Source organism: Choloepus didactylus, chromosome 1, assembly GCF_015220235.1.
Source record: "Choloepus didactylus isolate mChoDid1 chromosome 1, mChoDid1.pri, whole genome shotgun sequence".
In the NCBI taxonomy this organism is placed as follows: Eukaryota; Metazoa; Chordata; class Mammalia; order Pilosa; family Megalonychidae; genus Choloepus; species Choloepus didactylus.
In genome coordinates, this window is record NC_051307.1 from 93,643,815 (window position 1) to 93,668,269 (window position 24,455).

Here is a 24,455-nt window from a genome sequence, read left to right on the forward strand (position 1 = left end):
ATATATCTCTAAATTGCATTTAAAAGAAAATACTTTATTACTAAAAACTGCTAACCATCCTCTGAGCCTTCAGCGAGTCGTAACCTTTTTGCTGGTGAAGGGTCTTTTTGCAGGTGAAGGGTCTCGATGTTGACTCTGCTTACTGATTGGGGTGGTGGCTGCTGAAGATTGGGGTGGCTGTGGCAATTTCTTCAAATAAGACAACAATGAAGTCAGCAGCATCAATCAACTCTTCCTTTCACTAAAGTTTTCTCTGAGAGCATTTTATCCATAAAAGAACTTTCAAAATTGGAGTACATCCTCTCAAACCCTGCTGCTGCCTCATCAGCTAAGTTTATGTAATATTCTAAATCCTTTTTGTTGTCTTTTCAACAGTGTTCATAGCATCTTCACCAGGAGTAGATGCTGTCTCAAGAAACCACTTTCTTTGCTCATCCATAAGAAACAACTCCTCATCCATTCAAGTTTTATCATGAAATTGCAGCAATTCAGTCATGTCTTCAGGCTTCATTTCTAATTCTTGTTCTCTTGCTGTTTCTAGCACATCTGCAGTTACTTCCTCCACTAAAGTCTTGAACCCCTCAAAGTTATCCATGAGGGGTGGAATCACCTTCTTCCAAACTCTTGTTAGTATGTTGATATTTTGACCTCCTCCCATGAATCACAAATATTCTTAGTGGCTTCTAGAATAGTGAATGCTTTCCAGAAGGTTTTCAATTTATTTTGCCCATATCTATCAGAGGAATCACTATCTACGGCAGCTATAACCTTAGGAAATGTATGTCTTATAATATTTAAAAGTCGAAATGACTTCTTGATCCATGTGCTGCAGAATGGATGTGGTGGTAGCAGGCAAGTAAACAACAATGATCTCATTGTACATCTACATCAGAGCTCTGGGATGACCAGGTGCATTGTCAATGAGCAATCATATTTTGAAAGGAATCTTTTTTTATGTTCAGTAGGTCTCTACAGTGAGCTTAAAATATTCATTAAACATGTTGTAAGCAGAAGTGCTGCCAGCAGGCTTAGTTACAGAGCACAGGCAGAGTAGATTTAGCATAATTCTTAAGAGCCCTAGAATTTTCAGAATGGTAAATGACCATTGGTTTCAACTTCAAGTCACCAGCTGCATTAGACTCTAACAAAAGAGTCAGCCTGTCCTTTGGAACCAGCATAGACTTCTCCCTAGCGATGAAAGTCCTAGATGGCATCTTCTTCCAATACACAGCTGTTTCATCAACATTGACACTCTGTATTTTACTGTAGCCACTGTCATCAATTTTCTTAGCTAGATCTTCTGGATAACTTGCTGCTTCACCTTACACTATGTTATGGAGATGGCTTCTTTCCTTAAACCTCATGAACCAACCTCTGCTAGCTACAAACTTTTCTTCTGCAGCTTCCTTATCTCTCTCAGCCTTCACAGAATTGAAGAGAGTTAGGGCCTTGCTCTGGATTAGGCTTTGGCTTAAGAGAATGTTTTGGCTGGTTTGACCTATCTGACCACCAAAACTTTCTCCATAGCAACAATAAGGCTGTTTTACTTTCTTATCATTCGTGTGTTCGCTGGAATAGCATTCTTAATGTCTTTCCAGAACTTTTCCTTGCAGTCACAACTTGGCTGACTGGTGCAAGAGGCCTAGTTTCAGCTCATCTATGCTTTCACCATGTCTTCCTCACTAAGCTTGATCATTTCTAGCTTTTGATTTTCTTCAATGTTTTGAAAGAGTTTGAGTAAGATTGGTGTCAGTTCTTTCTGGAAAGTTTGGTAGAATTCCCCTGTGAAGCCATCTGGCCCTGGGCATTTATTTGTGGGAAGATTTTTGATGACTGGATCTCTTTGCTTGTGATGGGTTGGTTGAGGTCTTCTATTTCTTCTCTGGTCAGTCTAGGTTGTTCATATGTTTCCAGGAAATTGTCCATTTCTTCTACATTATCCAGTTTGTTGCCATACAGTTGTTCATAATATCCTCTTATAATTTTTTTAATTTCTTCAGGATCTGCAGTTATGTCACCTTTTTCATTCATAATTTTCTTTATATGGGTCTTCTCTCTTTTTGATTTTGTCAGTCTAGCTAGGGGCTTGTCAATCTTGTTGATCTTCTCAAAGAACCAACTTTTGGTGATATTTATCCTCTGTATTGTTTTTTTGTTCTCTGTGTCATTTATTTCTGCTTTAATCCTTGTTATTTCTTTTCTTGTACTTGGTTTAGGATTGGTTTGCTGTTCATTTTCTAGCTTCTTCAGTTGATCCATTAGTTCTTTGATTTTGGCTCTTTCTTCCTTTTTAATATATGCGTTTAGTGCTATGAATTTCCCCCTTAGCACTGCTTTTGCTGCATCCCATAGGTTTTGGTATGTTGTGTTCTCATTTTCATTCGTCTCTATATATTTAGCAATTTCTCTTGCTATTTCTTCTTTAACCCACTGATTGTTTAGGAGTGTGTTGTTTAACCTCCAGGTATTTGTGAATTTTCTAAGTCTCTGATGGTTATTGACTTCTAATTGTATTCCATTGTGGTCAGAGAATGTGCTTTGAATAATTTCAATCTTTTTAAATTTATTGAGGCTTGTTTTATGTCCCAGCATATGATCTATTCTGGAGAAAGTTCCATGAGCACTAGAAAAGTATGTGTATCCTGGTGATTTGGGATGTAATGTCCTGTATATGTCTGTTAAATCTAATTCATTTATCAGATTGTTTAGGTTTTCAGTTTCCTTATTGGTCTTCTGTCTGGTTGATCTATCTATAGGAGAGAGTGATGTGTTGAAGTCTCCCACAATTATTGTGGAAACATCAATTGCTTCCTTTAGTTTTGCCAGTGTTTCTCTCATGTATTTTGTGGCACCTTGATTGGGTGCATAGACATTTACGATTGTTATTTCTTCTTCTTGAATTGCCCCTTTTATTAGTATGTAGTGGCCTTCTTTGTCTCTCAAAACATCCCTGCATTTGAAGTCTATTTTATCTGAGATTAATATTGCTACACCTGCTTTCTTTTGGCTGTAGCTTGCATGAAATATTTTTTTCCATCCTTTCACTTTCAGTTTCTTTGTGTCCCTGTGTCTAAGATGAGTCTCTTGTATGCAACATATTGATGGTTCATTTTTTTTGATCCATTCTGCAAATCTATATCTTTTAATTGGGGAGTTTAATCCATTTACATTCAACGTTATAACCGTGAAGGCATTTCTTGAATCAGCCATCTTATCCTTTGGTTTATGTTTGTCATATTTTTCCCCTCTGTCTATTAATATCCTTTATTGTACCCATACCGAATCTCTTTAGTACTGAACCTTTCTCCAAGTCTCTCTGTCCTTTCTTTGTTTCTCTGTCTGTAGGGCTCCCTTTAGTATCTCCAGTAGGGCAGGTCTCTTGTTAGCAAATTCTCTCAGCATTTGTTTGTCTGTGAAAAATTTAAGCCCTCCCTCAAATTTGAAGGAGAGCTTTGCTGGATAAAGTATTCTTGGCTGGAAATTTTTCTCATTCAGAATTTTAAATATATCGTGCCACTGCCTTCTCGCCTCCATGGTGGCTGCTGAGTAGTCACTACTTAGTCTTATGCTGTTTCCTTTGTATGTGGTGAATTGCTTTTCTCTTGCTGCTTTCAGAACTTGCTCCTTCTCTTCTGTGTTTGACAGTGTGATCAGTATATGTCTCGGAGTGGGTTTATTTGGATTTATTCTATTTGGGGTTCGCTGAGCATTTATGATTTGTCTATTTATGTTGTTTAGAAGATTTGGGAAGTTTTCCCCAACAATTTCTTTGAATACTCTTCCTAGACCTTTACCCTTTTCTTCCCCTTCTGGGACACCAATGAGTCTTATATTCGGACGTTTCATATTATCAATCATATCCCTGAGGTCCATTTCGATTTTTTCAATTTTTTTCCCCATTCTTTCTTTTATGGTTTCATTTTCCATTCTGTCATCTTCCAGGTCACTGATTCATTGTTCAGCTTCCTCTAGTTTTGGACTATGAGTGTCCAGAATCTTTTTAATTTGGTCTACAGTTTCTTTAATTTCCATAAGATCATCCATTTTTTTATTTAGTCTTGCAATGTCTTCTTTATGCTCTTCTAGGGTCTTCTTGATTTCCTTTGTATCCCATACTATGGTCTCATTGTTCATCTTTAGTTCTTTGAGTAGCTGCTCTAGGTGCTGTGTCTCTTCTGGTCTTTTGATTTGGGTGCTTGGGCTTGGGTTATCCATATCGTCTGGTTTTTTCATATGCTTTATAATTTTCTGTTGTTTTTGGCCTCATGGCATTTGCTGAACTGGATAGGGTTCTTTTAGGATTTGTAGACCAATTGAAGTCCTTATCTCTAATTTATCAGATCTACAGCTTCGTGGAGTACACTTTCTCTAACTAACCAGCAGGTGGCGTCCACGAGCCACCTGTTCTCCACAAGCCAGTTCTCCCCTGCTTAGCCTTTTTGGTGAGTGGGGGAGTGAGTCTTGTGGGGTCCAATTGGTGTACCAAGCTTGCGTGTGTAGTTGGTGTTGCCTGCCCTGTATATGGGGCGTGTTTCTGGGCAGTCAGGGAGGAGGGGTGGCTCTCACAATCAAATCTCCCTGGTGATCCTAGAGTTTTAAAGCTGCTGCAATAGTCTAATCCTTCAGTTCAGTCCTGCCACAGTTTGTCTCTGCCACTGACCCACAAGTCCTTGGTATTGGAGTATGGCTCCTGAGACTTGCAAGTGGGCCCCTCTTCCAGGCTGTGCACCCCGGGTCCTCTGTTGAGGGATGACTGTGCTATGTCACAGGTGAGTGCCGTCCCCCCAGGGCAGTTCTGGGCTGCTGGGCTGTGTAGGGAGGCTCCCAGTCTGCTGAAATGATGGCTGAATGGGGCTTTGTTAATTCACACTGCTCCACCTTCCCAACTCTGGGACAATCAGCTGAGGTTGCAGGGAAGGCTAATGTTCACGCCCAGTTTTGTGGTGTGTGCCTGTTATTTAAAGCACTTCTGTCACACTGGGTTGTCTGGGGCAGCTCTGGGCTATGGGGCTGGCGATGGGCAGGAGTGTTTCCTGTCCACCAGGATGATGGCTGTGAGCGGACACCCCCCTTTTCTTGGGAAGTTGTGGTGTTTAGTGAATTTTCTCAGCCACTGGATTATTGCCTTTTGTCTCAGAGCTCTCTTAGTTCTGCTCTTGACTTGACCTGCCCAAATTGCAAGTCTTTGAAGCTTTCTGTTTTGGGCTTCTTAGAGTACTTGTTTTAGAAAAAGAAAAAAGGATTAAAAAAAAAAAAGGGCCCTCCTCAGAGATCTAATGGGTTATTGAAATGCTAAGAGACAAAGCAACCAGGGCCATTAAGGAAAGGTCCACAGTGCAGAGAGATCAGCTTTTCTTCGGGATTTGCATATGTGCCTCAGGGCCTGAGCTCTGCCCTTCCCCTTTCTATGTTCACCAGAACTCCAAAAATCCTCCGCTTTTATTTTGGAGTTTTTTGTGTTGTTTTTTTTCTATGCCTGTCTCCTCTCTGCTGGGCTGGCTGCTCTCAGATTCTCTGGTGTCTGGTCTCGGTCTATCTATGGTTGGAGTTTGGATCAGTAGAATGAGTTTCCGATAAGGGCTGCCACTGCAGTTCTCCCTTCTCCTTCCCGGAGCTGACAGCCCCTCCTCCCACGGGACTGAGCCTGGCAGGGAGGGGCGTGGGTCCCCTGGCCACAAAAACTTACAGATTTCGCTGATCTCAGCAGTTCCACGTTTTCATGAGTGTTGTATGAAGTATGCCCAAAGTCAGATTGCTCTGTGGTGTCCAGTCCACGCAGTTCCTGGCTTTCTACCTACTTTCCTGGAGGAGTAACTAAAACATACAGCTCACCAGTCCGCCATCTTGCCCCGCCTCCTCTAGCTTTTGATTTAAGGTGAAAGATGTGTGTGACTCTTTCTTTCACCTGAACACTTAGAGACTATTGCGGGGTTATCAATTGGCCTAATTTCAAATATTGTTGTATCTCAGAGAATAGGGAGGCCCGATGAGTGAGAGCGAGACTGGGTACGGCTGGTCAGTGGAGCAGTCAGAACATACTCATTTATTGATTATTTGCCATCTTATATGGGTGCTGTTTGTGGTGCCCAAAACAATTACAACAGTAATATCAAGATCATTGATCACAGATCACCATAAGATATATAATAATAATGAAAAAAGTTTGAAATATTGGGAGAATTACCAAAATGTGACACAGACATGAAGTGAGCACATGCTGTTGGATAAATGGTGCTGATAGACTTGCTCAATGCAGGGTTGCCATAAACCTTCAATTTGTTAAAAACACATTATCTGCAAAGTGCAGTAAAGTGAAGAGCAATGAAATAAGGTCTGCCTATATTTGTTCTGACCTCAGGAGAGCTCCCCAGCTGCTTCTCTTGTTCTTTCCTGCAAATTATCTGGCCTGCAGTCTAGACTGTATCTTTGTTAGATTCGTTAATCTCTACCCAATTGCCTTTCACTACAAGATCCACTGTTCTTGAGACTATCCTTAAGTTTAAATTTCTCCATGCCCTTTTGCAAATGTAGTCAATTCCTTTGAGAAGAGATTGTGCGTTATCTGTTTTAGACCTGCTTTTCCCTCCAGGTGACATCTCTAGGCCAAGGCTTTGGAGCTGGGGGTGGGGACAATGGCAATCTTCTGTTTGAGTGACACCCCTGCTTTAGGAGCTGAGAAGTGTAGTAGTTTAGGAGCTGAGAAGTGAAGTAGTTTAGGAGTGGAGAAGAGTAGCCTGAGGTCCCCTCAGTTTGCTTCTCATGAGGTGGAACCACTGCCTCGCAAGCTGGGGGAAAGGCTACAAGGGCCCCAGTGTTCTCTGTGCACCATGTGCAAGGTAGAGCCTCTGTTCCACGAGTGGGGGTTGAGTGGAAAATGGGGGTCCCCACCTTTCAACCACACTGCCACACTTGCTCTGGTCTTAGTCTCAGCTGCAGACAGCTGGGGGCAAGATAAGAAAGGCTAAAGTCCTGCTCCTTCTAGGAAGAAAGCCCTCCGACTGTGAAATTGGGGGAGAGGGAGCCCTGTGCTCTTGGCTACAGCAGTCTAGAACGGAGTCTGATTCACTGAGCCGGGAGGACAAAGGGTGAGAGCAGTCTCTGTTCAAGTACTACAGACTCTTACCTTTCTTAATGAATTGTAAATTTTCTCGAATAGCTATTTCATCATTTGCTGTTTGCACTTAGGACTATTTCTAGAGGGTATGAATGGTTGTTTTTTGTTTGTTTAACAGTTTTATTCATGTACAATCTCAGTGGCTCTTGGTATAGTCATATAGTTACGCATTCACCACCACAATTTGCAAACTTTCATTTCTCCAAAAAACAACAAAAAAAAAGCCATTCCCCTTATACTCCACTATTATTGACACTTAGCTTTGGTATAGTACCTTTGTTAGAATTGATGAAAGAAACTTACAATATTGCTATTAACTATAGTTCCTTAGTTTTCATTAATTATATATTTTTTCTCATATACCACCCTATTACTAACACTTTGTAATAACTACATACATTTGTTCTAGTTCATGTCAGAACTTTATGTTTGTACAGTTCATGAAAGATTGTTTTAAAAATAACGTTCACTAGTTTAACTAGAGAGCAGGTCATTGGAACTCCTCCCACTGTCATGCTGGAAGTCAATTTCCCTGTATGATCTTTTATATCACATGAATGTATAACCTGTTCAAATGAATTTTTAAAATAATTTTAAATAATTATCCTTTAAAAGTATTAATGTAAATATGTATTCCTTTGATTGCTGCTGAGAACCTTTGTTGAAACAAGTGGTGGCTATGTCTTCTTTTCTCTCAGAATGTCAACACTAGAACTAAATTTGGTCCAAAATGGTAGTGGATTGCTCACCCTGTGTGTCCCTCGGCAGGTATGTTGCCGCCAGACTGATTACTGGCAGTTCGTGAAAGACATCCGGTGGCTCAGTCCCCACTCAGCCCTTCATGTGGAGAAGGTAAGGGTGTGCTGGTGTATAACCGCAGGACTTCATTATTTTGTATTCTGTCTGAAGAGTCTCCTTGGCTGCTAGAATGGAGTGTGTCAAATTACCAGTTAACTGAAAAGAATAGGAAATTATCCCTTTAAGGCTAAATTGGATGGGAGAGTTATTGGCTTTTAAAAAAATTAACCTTGCAAACCCATTGTTGTACACCACTTTCTGTCCTGTGGGGAAAAGGTGAAAAAAGTGTTTTCTTCAAGATATATGAGAACAGAGTGAAGCATTTCAAAATCTAGGGCAAAAGGCCAGAGATTTCCTGAAGTTGTGGTGGAGGTGGGGGATGGGACTGACATGCCAATATCTGCTCAAGGAAAAGGAGGATGCATCGATTAGAAAGAATTGTGCAATTTCTGGAGACCAGTGTCAGATGGAGCCAAACATGTTCCTAACCTATGGTAGCACTCTCTTCTCCTGTCTTCTCTGCTTGCTATCCCAGACTAGTTGCTGCCAAATTTATGTGTGTTTTTATTTAACTATTTATTATGGAAAATGTCAAATATGTATAAAATTAGAGAGAATAGTGTAATGAATCCCCACATATCCATCACTCTTGTCACTGCATGACCAGTCTTGTTTCATGTTGTTCTAGTTTGCTAATGCTACCAGGATGCAAAACACTAGAGAGGGATTGGCTTTTATAAATGGGGGTTTATTTGGTTACAAAGTTACAGTCTTAAGGCCATAAAGTGTCCACGGTAACACATCAGCAATCGGGTACCTTCACTGGAGGATGGCCAGTGGTGTCCAGAAAACCTCTGTTAGCCGGGAAGGCACACGGCTGGTGTCTGTTCCAAAGTTCTGGTTTCAAAATGGCTTTCTCCCAGGGTGTTCCTCTCTAGGCTGCAGTTCCTCAAAAAATGTCACTCTTAGTTGCACTTGGGATATTTGTCCTCTCTCAGGTTCTTCAGAGCAAGGGTCTGCTTTCAACCACCATTTTCAAACTGTCTCTCATCTGCAGCTCCTGTGCTTTCTTCAAAGTGTCCCTCTTGGCTTTAGCAAGCTTGCTCCTTCTGTCTGAGCTTATGTAGTGCTCCAGTAATTTAATTCAGACCAACCCTGAATGGATGGGGCAACACTTCTATGGAAATTATCCAATTAGAGTCATCACCCACAGTTGGGTGGGGTGCAGCTCCATGGAAACACTCAAAGAATCACAATCTAATCAAAACTGATAGGTCTGTCCACACAAGATTACATCAAAGATAATGGCATTTGGGGGACATAATACATTCAAACTGGCACACATGTCTACCCCACCTGCTGCCAGATTCATTGCTGATATGATCAGGGAACCAAAAAAATCACAGTGTCACACTGGCCTTTTTTTTTTTTTAATCAAGAAAAGGCCAGAGCTCAGTGGTTTTTAAATCCTTCTCACTTTACTCTTCTCACCAAGCACCCCTTCAACTTCCTTGTCTAACATGTTGCTGTAGTCATTTCCTCTTAGAAACTGCCTAATATTGCCACCCATACGTTTTTTGCACTGATCCTGTGTTATGAGACCTTGCTTTTAGAAGCAACAGAGTAGAAAGAAGTTATAGAGAATGTTGTGGCTAGTGTCAAAAAAAAAGTGCTCAGATAGCTTCGCTTTGGTGGAGAGTCTTTGTCGGCATTTTCCTAGATCCTTTCCCCCAGGATTTTTTCGTGTTCTTTTCCAGAGGCCACCTGAAATTGAGAACCCTGTGAGAAAAGCCAAGAGATCAAATACATTTTTCTACTGAATAAATCAAAACAGATGCCTCTTTGGAGGTAGATTATAAAGAGCTAAGTCTAGCAGTTTTATCCTCACTTGGAACTGCATATCAGGTGTTAACTGTTTAGTCCTTCACCAATGGCCCAGTCCAGCTACAAAGCCATTAATTACTTCCTCAGTACCCTCTAGATGATAGCTGGAGAGAAAAATACCTCTGTTTTCTCTTACCTGTCTCAGCTTAGTTCTGAAGTCATTAGTCCTCAGTCTTTTTGTATCTAGCAGGACCTATGGTTTGTTTGTTTTTTCCCTCTATCAAATACCTATAATTATATTTTGCAAAGGATTATGCATCCAGTGAATTCACTAATGTGGCAAAGAGTTTACATCCTCCCATACTGATAGATAAACATACACACATTCTCTAAGTACAAAGTTATATGCACAAATAATTTTTTGCTTTAAAGAAAAAATTTCAACTCATGATTACAGTGGGAATTTAGTTATTTAATACAACCACTAATCTAATGTTGCCAATAAAATCCAAACACTTTTATCACAAAACCAGGGTTATGTTCAGTGGACATGCATTAATAATCTATACAACTTATCATTATACCAAAAAAGGAATTGAATAAAAAATTCCCCTTAATTTTAGTGGTTTTCAAATACCATGACACAGATAACCAAAAGAACTATAAAAACAGATTTTAAACATTTTCACTAACATTGTAAAAAATTGAACAAAGCTTTAAAATTTTCATACTGGACTAAAAATTGACAGATAAATATTTACAATGACTAGATAGGCTTTAATTACAATGATACTGGAGGACTAGTCCCTTCTATCAAAAACCCTTTGGGGGTTAATTTTCAGTGCAAACATATCTTTGTAAATACTATGGTACTATAACCTTGGAGACATACCATTAGAATCAGGACAGGGTTGAAAAAGAATACACAGGTCAATCTTATCTGACCTGTCAGCACATGAAGCCCTCTGGCTCCCAAATACCCAACATTGTCCCCCTCATCTCCATTTAAAACTAAATTAAGAAGAGTTGAATGACTTTACCTGTTTGGCATTCTTCTACAGATTATTTTTCACTACATATCAAGGCAGGAGTCAAGCTCTGTTAACCTACTTCTCTAGAATATAATTAACAGAGCACCAAAATTTTAAACAGACTGGGCAACTCAAAATGCTGAACATGCTTCTTAAACAGAGCAAACTTTTTTTTTCCATTTTACTTCTATGTGCCATGTTATTCTTGAAACTTTGTGACTACCAATAAGAAAAGGATAAGGAACCTGTGAACACATCTTGTAGTTTTCCTTAAGGCTAAAATGCAAATCTCCATATCTCCGATATTTTAAAAGACAAAAACAGCAGAAACATCAAACACACATAATTAAGGAGCTGAAGTGACAGTAGAATACCAAAAAAAAAAAAAAAAAAAAGTATATAAATTAATGTTTGGATGCTCTTTCACAGGACAAGAAATTCCAAAAGTATTACAATAAAAAATGGAAAAAAATAGCATTGCATGACAGTGGACATAAATTCATAAAGAACCTCTTTTTAAAATGAGATATTATGGAAGAGAATACCATGAAATTAATAATCCTATGAGAATTGTTTTTAAGCACAGTAGATTTGAGCCTTGGTCTTCATGAAGATACTGTAGTTTATAGAAAACTATAAATATACCAGACTCTGGAGGAAAAATGTCACAATACATATTATTTAACATTTTGTAGGCCTAAAAAAATTTTGAGGGCAGAGGGAGAAGGATGGCCAACTCAATTTTCACTTAAGAATTTAGAACTATGAAATATTCCTTGGTCAGAAGAAGGTTCTGAAAATACACCACTTAGATTTTTTTTAAAGGAAAGAAAAAGTATGGAATAATTGCAATCTCTTCCAAAATGGAAATTTTATTAAGAGGAAAAGATTCTAGTGGTGTAAATGAGTCTAGCTCAGAAAAAAAACTGAACAACATATCAAAAATTCTGTCCATAAAAGTATGACAGTATATCTTTAATATTAAAGAAATAGACTATAAACAAGTTCATACTCCGAATTGTTTTTAGGAAAAGCTTAATTGTGGGTACATAATTAAATTCCATGGATTTGTTCATTCTCCAGTATTTCTCATGATCAATTCCAAAGAAAAATTCATTTAATACAGTGAACTGACCATTGGCTATTATAAATAGTATACTATGTAAATAGTATACTGCTTCTCACTGCCTATATCAAGGTTCATTTGGTTTGATTCTCCTTTGCTCCAAAGTTCTTCTAAAGCTAACCTCACAGCCAAATATTTGGATAAATGATCAACAGTGGCATTGCCTGAAGTCTTTAGTTAACTTGTCTGGGCACTGTCATCTTTTTCCATAAATGCGGGATGAAGCCTGAATACTAATTTGGTTTCATTAGCACCATCCATTACTGGGTCAGTTGACACTGTTGCATTGTTATTATTAAGTTCAAGCTCACAATCATCAGATGTTTTGGTCCATTGTTATTAGGTCCTTCTTCCTGATTGCTATGTGTGGATGCACTACTAGAGTGAGAGGTGTCACCATTATCTTCTGCTCCACTACCATTTTCAGTCTGTTGTTTCTTGCCTTCCTGTAGTCTGTCTGTTTCTGGCTTTGGTCCTTCCTCAGGACTGATTACTGTGCTTGTTGATCCTAGCTAACATTCACTCTGTGAGCTTCATATTCATCACGAATTGTATTAATTTTGCTGATAAAGTGCATCAAAGTTTGGGTCTGGCCCTAGTGATCTTTTGGAAACTAGCTTTTTCCAACAGGTATAAGAAGTGGAAGGCCTCCCACTTCTGAGGGCTATGATAATGCAGTCTGTACAAAAACAATGCAAACACTCCTTTGTAGTCACGGGTACTTCAACATATCCAAACAAATTGGGCACATTAATTCACTGTGTAAACTTGGAGGTGAAACCACAACTCCCAGGCCATCTATATTGCCTCCTGGGGTGTTCGCTGTAATAAAAATGCAAATTGAGTTCCCATGTTTTGCTTAATGGTTGAATGCCATTTGTATGCACAACCTGAGACATTGTGGCTCCAGCCCCAGCCCAGAACTCTGCTGGTCGTTGCCAGAGAGAGTCTCGGGTACAATATGGTGAGCCTCGGCAACTGCAATGGAGCTCAGGAAATACAACAGGGGCCAATCAATATTAATGAGAGACCAAGTGGAAGCCAGCTCAGCTGGCACTGTGTGGAGGGCAGGAAAGAGCAGGCAAGGGATGGAGTTGCAGGACCCTAGAACCTATGTTTTGACTCATGCCTCTTTGCCTCCCAGTTCATCAACTTGCATGAGAACAACCAGAGCAGTGCTGATGGTGTGAATGAACGTGCCGTTGCAGAGTTGTGGCTGCAGCACAGCTTGCAGTGCCACAGTCTCTCAGCCCAGCTCCGGCCTCTTCTTGGGGATAGACAGTATATCAGAAAATTCTACACAGGTTGGTAGAGGTCACTTAGCCAGGATTCTTGCATATGCCTTCTCATTCTCTTCCACCAAACTATTCCTCTATAGGCTCCCTCTAACCTGAGGGCCTTATGCTTTCACTTGAGGTCATAAAGATTCTAATCAGAAACATGTATCCAATCTTCTCTCCCATCTCCCATGTAAAACCCAATCAAACTGTACGCTAAGGTATTCTGCTATTCCAGCACACAGAAACCGATAAGAATAACTACCATTTACTGAGTATTTCTTATGTGCCAATCACTGTTAAATACTTTTTTACATGTACTCTTCACCATAACCCTTAGAGTTGGGTATTGTTCCTATTTTGCAATCAGGAAGCAGAGCTCAAGGAGATTAAATGTCTTAGCCAAAGTCACACAGCTGGTGAATAGTAAAGCCAGGTTTCAAATCTGGGTCTTTCTGACTCTGAAACCTCTTATCTCATCATTCTTGCTATACTGCACATTACTTAAACTGTCTTATACTTTACTTGGCCCTGATTCCCCTTCTCACCATAGTGACATAACTCTCCTCAAATAGTTTTCCCTTCTCCCTCTCTCCATGACTGAGCTTCTCCCAGGGCCATATAAGGAGGCAAAAGATCTCCTGGTTGGACTCCCTCACTGCAGTTGCTTTTCTCTCTCCAGATGCTGCCTTCCTGCTAAGCGACGCCCATGTCACAGCCATGCTCCAGTGTTTGGAAGCAGTGGAACAGAACAACCCCCGCCTCCTGGCTCAGATCGATGCATCTATGGTAAAGGGGACAAGGAATCATCTGTGTCTATGCTGGGCCCCTGGGCCTCACCACAATGTAACCCTCTGTGATCCTTCAATTAGGCGGTTGTGAGCTGAAAGCCTTTCATTACAGTAGGAAAAAAAAAAAAAAAAGCTTGGTGAGAAGGGGTAGTACCGCTAAGCTTAGGTCTATTTGGGAGGGGGTTTCTGTTTTGTTGTTGTTTTTTAACTCGTGGAATCTTGAGTCTGAGTAAGCACTTCCCTCAGGGCAGCGTTAACAAAGGGTTGGGCAGAAGAGAGATGATTCTGAATGAGGATTAGGATGTACCGTGTCAGACTAGTATGGCCTAGAATTACACAGGGCCCTTTTTATCCTTAAAGTATAAAGAAAATGTTGTTGCTCATTATTAATCCCCCAATCCACTCACCCCATCACTAATACTCTAGTCAGTTCCCCAGCTAGAGTGAAATCAAAGTCCCTTCTCTTTTTAGGGGAGACCCTCTAGCTCTCCTGTTTAATTTTGATTCTTGGTTACTATCTGCTGAATACTTTCTATGTGCCAGATATGGTGTTGTGTATAATACATTCACCATCTCACACCATCTCATTCAGGCTTCACAATTCAGTAAGGTAGGTGCTAATATCATTATATAAAGACCACTAAAGCACAGAGAAGATAAGTCATTTGCCCAAGATTTGGACCAAATAGTCTATAAGTGACAGAGATGTGGACCCAGGCTCTCTGGTTTCTAACTCCACATGCATAGTCTTAAGTACTTTGTGGTACTACCTCCATGATAAAGCACTCCTGGATTGATCACCTAGAAGGATTCCAATGGCAGAAGCTATGGTGTGGGGCAAGAGTTTGAGCTTTCAAAGATGCGTGCTATACTATAGGCTCTCTCTGAAGTCTTAGCCTGCTGCAGAAGGCCAGCTTCTATCAGCGTTTCTGCAGTGCTGAGTGCCCCTCTATCCTTGACTCACACTCTTTTTTTGTTTGGTTTTGTTTTAAGTTTGCCAGGAAGCATGAGAGCCCACTGCTAGTGACAAAGAGCCAGAGCCTGACAGCACTGCCTGGTTCCACATACATTCCTCCAACCAGCTACCCTCAACATTCCTACTTTGGGTCCTTCTCTAGTCTCCATCAATCCATGCCCAACCACAGCTCAGGTAAGAGGGCAGGAAGGAGAAATCATTACCCCGGCCTGGTATCCAGTATCCCCAGCCCTGGAAAGTAGAGAACTTTGTGGGTAATCACAGGCTGAGTATAGAGCCTTGGGTTGGTGCAGTTTCTCAAATTTCAATGTCTTAATAATGGATAACTTAAAAAGTTATATAGCATCTAGCCTAAAATAATTCAGTAGAATCATTGAAATAACAGAGGAAAGAGAGTGTTTTAAAATTCTGCTGGATTTCTAATCCACATTGCCAAGAAGACATTTCTAATAATTGCTGACATTTATTGAGTGCCTACCACATGACAGGCTCTGTCGTAATCAATTTACATGTATTATTATCTCACTGGATCCTCATAACAGTCCTACAAGCTAGGCGTTATTATTTATGCTCATTTTAAAGGTGAGGCATGCACACAAAAAGCAAGGAAGCTAGTATCTCAAGACCCCATGCTCTTTTTTTTTTCACACATTTACATTTATTCTTCAAAATTAGGATACAAAAAGAATACATGCTCAAGATTCAAAAACATTAGTTTAGCCGATCTTATATTGAACATAATCTACATTTACCCCACCACTTTAGAAGTAACCACTTTTTTTTTTTTTTTTTTTGAACTTTTTATTTTGAAATATTTTCAAACTTACAGGACAGTTACAAAAATAATAAAAATCCCATCCAGGGAACTCTGATATACCCTTACCCCCAGATACCCAGATCCACCAATTTTAGCAATTTGCCTCATTTGCCATGTTATTCTATTTATCTATTCATCAGTCCATTTTCTGAACATTTGAGTGTAGGTTATATACAGCATGCTCCTTGAACACTTATCACTGCCATATTTATTTTCTAAATACAAGGAATCACCTCAAGAACCCATGCTCTTGACTTAGCAGCTTCCAAATAATTTTTTATTGCATTTGACTTACCTTTCTGAAGTGGCACTGAGTGTAACATGGTCCTGGGTACCTAGAAACTGTGAGAGTTTGGTCCTTAGTTATGGAGGAGCTCTTTATCCATACCACAGGTTTCTAGCCTACTTTTCTCTTACCTGTCTTTTTATATCCTAGAGAGAAGATCTACTTCCTTTTTACTCTCTGGCCCTCCCCAGAAACCTCAAGAAAGCAGAGGGCACATCTCACCAGCAGAGAATCAAACCATCCAAGCCTCTGTGCTCTCAATCTCTGCATTAGCTGGCGAGTCCCCCTCATCCCCAAAGGAGATGAGCTCCAGCACTCTGACCAGCCCCATAGAGGTATCCTGGGTCAGCAGCCAGAATGATTCCCCGAGTGATGCCAGCGAGGAGCCTGAGTACCTGGCCATCGGCAACCTGGATCCCCGAGGCAGGACCACCAGCTGTCAGAGTCAAGGCAGCAATGCAGAGAGCAGCAGCTCCAATTTGTTCTCCTCCAGCAGCTCTCAGAAGCCAGATTCTGCTGCTTCTTCCCTAGGAGACCTGGGGGGAGGTAGGCAGAGCCAGCTGTCCAGTGTCCTTCGAAGGTCCAGCTTTTCAGAGGGGCAGACACTCAGTGTCACCAGTGGAACAAAGAAGAGCCATACCCGCTCCCATTCGGATACCAACATTGCTTCTAGACGAGCCCCAGGTAATGATAACTACTGGCCTCTACTTAGTCAGGTGGCCTTCTGAATTTAGGGTGGGAGGAAGAGTTTGTTCTCAGGGTTCTTCAAATGTCAGAAAGAGAAGTATGTTTCTGATGACATGATGGGTATCTTGCTTAGACTGAAAGAATGAAGTTTGTAATGTAATACAGATACTCAAGAAATCTCTGTATCTTTATGTTTGCTCCTTGATATCTTACTAAATATTAAATGCTTTCCTGGATTCTTTGACTAGTTCCTGAGCATCAGAGGATAGTGAGTCTCATTACAGTCTAAGTTTTAAATGTATCTCTCAGACAAAGGGGGAAATACTAAATGATTATTTTAAAAATAATCCCATAAATTTCTCCTCCTCCTGTGATTCCCTAGAAGTTTGGTGAGGATGTAATAACAATATGCGAGAGGCAAAGTGACATTGGAGCTTCCTAATTAAATGGGATATGCGTGAATGTAGGATGCTATGACCTAGTAAATAAGTAGGTAGGGCTGACTGCTACATCACTAGTTCAGGTGGAGAGGGAATCAGATAAGGAGGCCCTGGCTACTGGTACCTCCCACCCAAAAACACCAGCCAGTAGCAGCCTAGACACAGGGAAGGTGGGTAGCATTGCTTTTGCCATCTCTCTGCTATCATTTTTCCTGGGTTGTTGGTATCTGACAGGCTTTGATTTGGTTTTCATTTGTAGTAGAATCTCCACAACAGCAAGTATAACATGGACATTGTGCCAAAGCCAGTTCTGGGTGAGAAAGCCCCAGAAATAAAAATATAAAATTAAAATGTAAAAAATTTAAAAAGACAAACCAAAAAGGAAGATTCTCTTTAGCAACTAGAACTGCTATTTATTTCTTTTTGTAATTTCTAGAAAGAGGAGAGCTAAGGCCTTCACCTTTCAGGTGAATGAAACACTTTTCTCTGTTTTCCCTCAAGAACCTGATTTGCATTGTTGGAATTCTTGAGAAAAAAATCTCCAAATCAAAGCCTGTCTTCCTGCCAGCTTTGCTTAGGTGTGAAGAGGGCTTGGATTAGATCCTCACTTCACATCTCCTGCTGCAGGCCTAGTGTGTACTATACTCTAGGCCCCTGGGCTTTGAGCATGTAAAACTTCCCTGCCCCCATTCTTGAATCCACATGGATTCCAGAAACCATGGTAACCTGCATTGGAAAAGGGAGCAGGGAAAACCTATGCAGAAGGGTCTGAGGGAGTGCCAGTCATGTGTAGCTTCTTGTACAAGTCATCCCTCCTTCATACTACTAGGATTCCTTCTTGGGAGCTAAGTCCCTATCTATCTCTGGTAGGTAAAAGAACGCTCTTTTTCTTTCACTCTCTATTCTCATTTACTCTCTCTGGACTTTCCTCTGCACACGTCTGTCTACCTTCAGGAGGCCCCAGGAATATCACCATTATAATTGAAGATCCAATTGCAGGTTTGAGAGCTAGTCCTCCTCCTTTCTGTCCTCCACCTCCTCTTCCTTCTGCTCCTTTGTGACCATCTTGCTTGGTTCAGAACCTCCTTTTTCATTCTGGTGTCAAATCAAGCTGGCTAGTCTGGTCTACAGTGATGTTTGCGCCTATCTGTAAAATGGCACCAGTGTTTTGCATGATGTGGTTTCTACCCATGACTTCCAGCTGCACCATTCAGTCTCCCAACAACTTCTGAGAGGCAGTCAAGAATTATCAATCCTGTTTAGCCCAAAGATGAAGCTGAGGCCTACTGTTTGTTTAAGGCATCATGATAAATTAATGGCAGAATTTTTCTTATAATTGGGTACTTACTATTGGACTACCTTATTTTTCTTGAATTAACACCAGAATGTCTTCTCTTCCCTTTCTGTGCTCTTGGATATAGGTGCATGGTTTGTTGCTTCTCCTAGAGTCCCCTGTTTTCCTTTTCCTTTCACCTGTCTTCCTTCCCTTGTTAGTTTCTTTTCCCCTCCATTCCAACCATTGCACAGGATTTTTCTAGTGACATAAACCTCTTTGGCTGGTTTTCATGGTGGTGTTCAAACTGAGAATTGTGTTCCATTCTGGGTGCCATAATTCAAGGAGATATTAACACTACAATGTGTCTGCAAGACAGTATGGTATGGGAGGACTGAAAACCAGGGCTTCCTGGGAATGGGTGAAGCCAACTGGGTATGTTAGCTTGGAAAAGAGAAAGTCAAAGACAAATGAAATCTGCAGACCATTGTTTAGAAGGGTTTTGTTGTTCTTAAAGGAGAAACTAAGACTATCGTTTAGAAGAGCTTTGTTGTTATTAGGAGATGAGAAATTGTAAGACAGATTTCAAGTATGAGGAAATTCTAAGAATTAGAGCTGTTCAGTTGAATGAGCAGCATCATGAGGTAGTGAGTTCAGTAAACATAGGCCAGATAACCACATGTTGTAAAGAGGTAGGTGGTGGTTGTTGGAGTTTGTTGTGTACTAAGTTTGACTGGGGCTCTCACAGGCCCCTTCCAAGTCCATGGTTTCTTATCAAGACATCATAGGGACTGCTGGTTTGTCCTCAGTTCAATAGTGAAGAGTAGAGTCCAGTGCCAGAGCCGCCAAAAGTCTTTGAGCTCAAGAGGAACACAAGATTATCTCTTAGCACAAAGTAGCCCATTTGCAAGAGGAGCCACTGACAAATTGGCAGCATCAGGAGAATGGGTTGGATGTGGCTCATTCATTCATTCTCCCAGGGTGTGCTGCTCATTTCTCAGACACCTACCTATTTTTCCAACTACTCTTCTTTCTGTAGCACTGGAAAATTTGTGTTTCCCTTTGGAAAATACCAATTTCTCATTTCCTGAGAGCCCTGCCTCTGCTCTCCCTCCACTCCCAACTCTCACTATTCCTTGAAAACTTCTACCCAGTTACCTCCTACTTTGCCAGCCTTCTCTTGGAATCTCCTCCTTTCTTCTTCATATAGGCTGGGACCATAGTCCTATGGCTGTGCCCTCTGATGTCTCAAGTTGCAGCCATCATCCTTGGCTTCTCTAGCATTGCCTTGATGCTCTTTTTTTTTTTTTAAGGACATTGCTGAATTTTATTTTGTTGTTGTTCTTTTTCTGCTGATGCAGAAGTGGATTAAATTTGTAGGTAGGACAAATTTACATTTCAGGTTCAAGAGAGGCCATATCCCAGTATTTGCTTAGTAAGTGTAAACCTTCTGATAGTGTTTAAAAACCTAGTGTCAAAAAAAATCAAGTGTCAAGGTATCAGAAAAGTTTCAATGTGCTTGATTTGGGTTTAGCATTTGAGGACTGTTTTTTTTAATTGCTTTGTCAAGATGGTAAAAATTGGCTGATATTCTAAGAACATTTGGTAAGAAGGTAGATGAAAAGAGAATTAAATTCACGAATCCACTTTGATTTGATTGAGTTTCACCTTCGTATTGCTCCATACTAAGTCATGTTTTCTCTTTCCCCTAGAATATACCAACTTCCCATTCCCTTTCCTCCATGTGTTCCTGCATTCTTTGGCTGTTCCCTGTTGGTGTACCACCTCCTCTTGTTTGGGAGGGCATTGGGTATGGGAGCAGTTAAATGTTGAAACTCCAAAGTTGGGAAAAAAATCTGTTGCTCACCTTGTATGTGTGTTTTTACTCCCTGGTGGTTACTGATAACTAGAATCCTGCAATGATAAGTCGAAGCTGAGAGGCCCCTTGCCCTACTCTGGCCAAAGCAGTGAAGTCAGCACACCCAGCTCTCTGTACATGGAGTATGGTAAGTGAGCTTAGTACCAGGAAGGACAGGACTGAAATTGTATTACTTCTGTGCTCTCCCCTTGTACCCACTAAACTCTGAGCCTTGTGGCTCATCTCAGCTCTGTGGAGGGTACACACTGTACTGTCTTACCCTCCTTTTCATCATTTTCAACCCCTATGCTAGAAATCACACTTTCCTGCCATTTCTGTCGCTCTTCTCTGACTTAGGAGTCCCACCCTCTCTTACACTATGGGTGTTATCTCCATGTTTATCTGTTGATCCAGATGGAATGGTTCTGTGAGTGGGTGAGAAGAGTCTTGGAAAGAGGACTTTGAGTATCTGGGCTTAGTTACCAGAGGACAAGTTCCACATGGAAATCAACCAGAGGAGGAAGTCATTTGTGTCCTTTTATGACTCTCAGCAGAGACTTTTTCCCCCCTTTTCTTTTTTGTTGGGTAGGGTGGGGAGTAAGTTGTCTTTAAATTTAGGTGGTAAAATGATTGTCTCATTACCACCCAAGGCCGGGCTCTCTCCATTATTCCACCATTCTCCAACTAAATGATTTAGTGCTCTGGGATTCTGAGATTTGAAGAAATTCCTTTAGAAGGTAGATATTTTCTTTTCAACTTCTCATTCCCTGTTACCTGGGAAGACTTGGGATCAACTTTACTGATAAAATCTTCAGACTTCTTGAAGGAGCTTCTGCTTCTTGAAGTCAGAGCTTTTTACATTTACATTTCATTTTCCCACAGAGGGTGATCAGTACCTGTGCTCAGGGGAAGGCATGTTCCGAAGACCATCAGAAGGACAGTCCCTCATCAGCTACCTCTCTGAACAAGATTTTGGCAGCTGTGCAGACCTAGAAAAGGTGAGAAATCTAAGGGGCTAATGAAGACCCAAGAGTTGGGAGATCTGGCTCAGGGGGTTGTGGTGCCATTTGTTCCACTGAGGTTTCAGATATGGAGCAGTGGCTTGGGGTACGGACCACAGTACAGATAAGCTCAACAAGTCCTGTCTCTGGGGTACTTTTCAGGGAGTATGTGTTCCTCATTGTTAGGTCAGAGTCATTCAGGAATCCACACAACACAGCGAGTCATGGTTTAAGTAGAGAGTTTAAGGTTTATTAGAGGAAGAAAGCAGGTGGGAGCCAGCAGAAAAGAAAGAAAGATAATGGCTCCAGCTCTCTATCTGAGAGCAGCATTTTTTAAAGGAAAAACCCACGTTGGGATGGGAGGGTGTTGGGGGGGAAGGGTACCTGCTGAGTGTGTTCTGTGCCTCGATTGGGTGAGTGCTTATTAATTTCTGGGCTGATTGGTTGCTAGGGTTCCAAGCATTATTCTTTGAAATGTAGCTGTGTTATCTATGTGGAGGAAGCAGGCCTTTTGGCTTGTTTGTGGTCGTTCATCTTATGGACCTATCTGGGCTTGTCTTATCTGCCTTTTGGGGTCTAGGCGCCACTATGACTGGGATTTCTAAAACAGCCTTCAACCCTTAGTTTATGGTGCACCTGGTATCTGTGAGATAAGCAGCAGGGCCCCTGGATCAGACTTTCCTTCTTTATGTTAGACTCTTTTTTCTGGGGTCTGACATTCCTGCCTTTTATTTTTACTAAAAGATTGGTACGGGTTTGGATTGAATTTTGGGTTAACACTTTAACTTAGCTCGAAGCAACCTTTGTAGGGAAAAGGGACGTCGCACTTTTCTCTTAGCTGCTTCCGGCTGGGTGTAGACGGAGTTACGGAAGAGTTGCTTTGAACTAAGTTCTAGCATTGTTAGATTGATGTTTGGATATTTTCTGCTGGAACCAGCTGGTAGTGAGACTTTTTCTGTGGCAGGAGCAGATTTTCAAATTTTTGTTGCGGTAGTAGTATGTTTTCGGAGTTTTTCTGGTTGGTTACAGCTGCTATTGACCTACTGATAAATTTAATTAGACATTGTAAGAGGCAAGGAGCAAAAAAGGAAAATTAATATAAGGATTATTACTGGCCCCGTAAGGGGGAGTGGAATAGCTTGTAGAGGCGTAGAAAAGAATGAAAGAAAATTTGAGAGAAAGTTTTATTGAATATTGCATAGAAAAGAATGAAAGAAAATTTAAGAGAAAGTTTTGTTGAATATTTCTTACTTACTCAGACTTACTCAGCAATTAAATCCCTCCTTTTTTTTTTAATCTTCATTTTATTGAGATATATTCACATACCACGCAGTCATACAAAACAAATCGTGCATTTAATTGTCCACAGTATCATTACATAATTGTACATTCATCACCTAAATCAATCCCTGACACCTTCATTAGCACACACACAAAAATAATAATAATAATAATTAAAGTGAAAAAGAGCAATTGAAGTAAAAAAGAACACTGGGTACCTTTGTATGTTTGTTTGTTTGTTTCCTTCCCCTATTTTTCTACTCATCCATCCATAAACTAGACAAAGTGGAGTGTGGTCCTTATGGTTTTCCCAATCCCATTGTCACCCCTCATAAGCTACATTTTTATACAATTGTCTTCGAGATTCATGGGTTCTGGGTTGTAGTTTGATAGTTTCAGGTATCCACCACCTACCCCAATTCTTTAGAACCTAAAGAGGGTTGTCTAAAGTGTGCGTAAGAGTGCCCACCAGAGTGACCTCTCGGCTCCTTTTGGAATCTCTCTGCCACTGAAGCTTATTTCATCTCCTTTCACATCCCCCTTTTGGTCAAGAAGATGTTCTCCGTCCCACGATGCCAGGTCTACATTCCTCCCCGGGAGTCATATTCCACGTTGCCAGGGAGATTCACTCCCCTGGGTGTCTGATCCCACGTAGGGGGGAGGGCAGTGATTTCACCTTTCAAGTTGGCTTAGCTAGAGAGAGAGGGCCACATCTGAGCAACAAAGAGGCATTCGGGAGGAGGCTCTTAGGCACAATTATAGGGAGGCCTAGCCTCTCCTTTGCAGCAACCGTCTTCACAAGGGTAAAACCTACGGTAGAGGGCTCAACCCATCAAACCACCAGTTCCCTATGTCTGTGGTCATGTTAGCAACCATTGAGGTGGGGTAGGCCAATACCCCTGCATTCTCCACAGGCTCCTCAAGGGGGCACTACATATTTTTTTCCTTGTTTCCTCCCTTTCCCTTTTTTTTTTTTTTTTTTTTTTTTTAATTTTTAATTCATTTTTATTGAGATATATTCACATACCACACAGTCATACAAAACAAAACATACATTCAGTTGTTCACAGTAGCATCACATAGTTGTGCATTCATCACAAAAAATTATTTTTGACATTTTCATTACTACACACAAAAATAATAAGAATAAAAATTAAAGTGAAAAAGAACAATTAAAGTAAAAAAGAGCACTGGGTGCCTTTTTTTTCTTCCCCAGTTTTCTACTCATCCATCCATAAGCTGGACAAAGGGAAGTGTGGTCCATATGGTTTTCCCAGTGACATTTTCACCCATCATAAGCTACATTTTTTTTTTTAATCATCATTTTATTGAGATATATTCACATACCACGCAGTCATACAAAACAAATTGTACTTTCGATTGTTTACAGTACCATTACATAGTTGTACATTCATCACCTAAATCAATCCCTGACACCTTCATTAGCACACACACAAAAATAACAAGAATAATAATTAGAGTGAAAAAGAGCAATTGAAGTAAAAAAGAACACTGGGTACCTTTGTCTGTTTGTTTGCTTCCCCTACTTTTCTACACATCCATCCATAAACTAGACAAAGTGGAGTTTGGTCCTTATGGCATTCCCAATCCCACTGTCACCCCTCATAAGCTACATTTTTATACAACTGTCTTCGAGATTCATGGGTTCTGGGTTGTAGTTTAATAGTTTCAGGTATCCACCACCAGCTACCCCAATTCTTTAGAACCTAAAAAAGGTTGTCTAAAGTGTGCGTAAGAGTGCCCACCAGAGTGATCTCTCGGCTCCTTTTGGAATCTCTCTGCCACTGAAGCTTATTTCATTTCCTTTCACATCCCCCTTTTGGTCAAGAAGATGTTCTCCATCCCACGATGCCG

At 40.7% G+C, this 24,455-nt stretch overlaps 1 protein-coding gene and 1 pseudogene across 3 annotated transcripts in view; one reads left to right on the forward strand and one right to left on the reverse strand.

Annotated features, from left to right (window-relative positions):
* The window catches only part of RUBCN (rubicon autophagy regulator), a 99,116-nt gene that overhangs the window by 46,830 nt on the left and 27,831 nt on the right, over nt 1-24,455 (forward strand). For all 3 annotated transcript variants that reach the window (XM_037837479.1, XM_037837471.1, XM_037837474.1), the window contains exons 3-9: nt 7,883-7,966; nt 13,038-13,197; nt 13,853-13,959; nt 14,955-15,111; nt 16,191-16,724; nt 20,351-20,446; nt 21,181-21,296. In XM_037837479.1, coding sequence (XP_037693407.1) covers nt 7,883-7,966; nt 13,038-13,197; nt 13,853-13,959; nt 14,955-15,111; nt 16,191-16,724; nt 20,351-20,446; nt 21,181-21,296 — 1,254 coding nt within the window. The remainder of the gene's footprint in view (nt 1-7,882; nt 7,967-13,037; nt 13,198-13,852; nt 13,960-14,954; nt 15,112-16,190; nt 16,725-20,350; nt 20,447-21,180; nt 21,297-24,455) is intronic.
* LOC119509813 lies at nt 11,706-12,792 on the reverse strand (annotated as a pseudogene).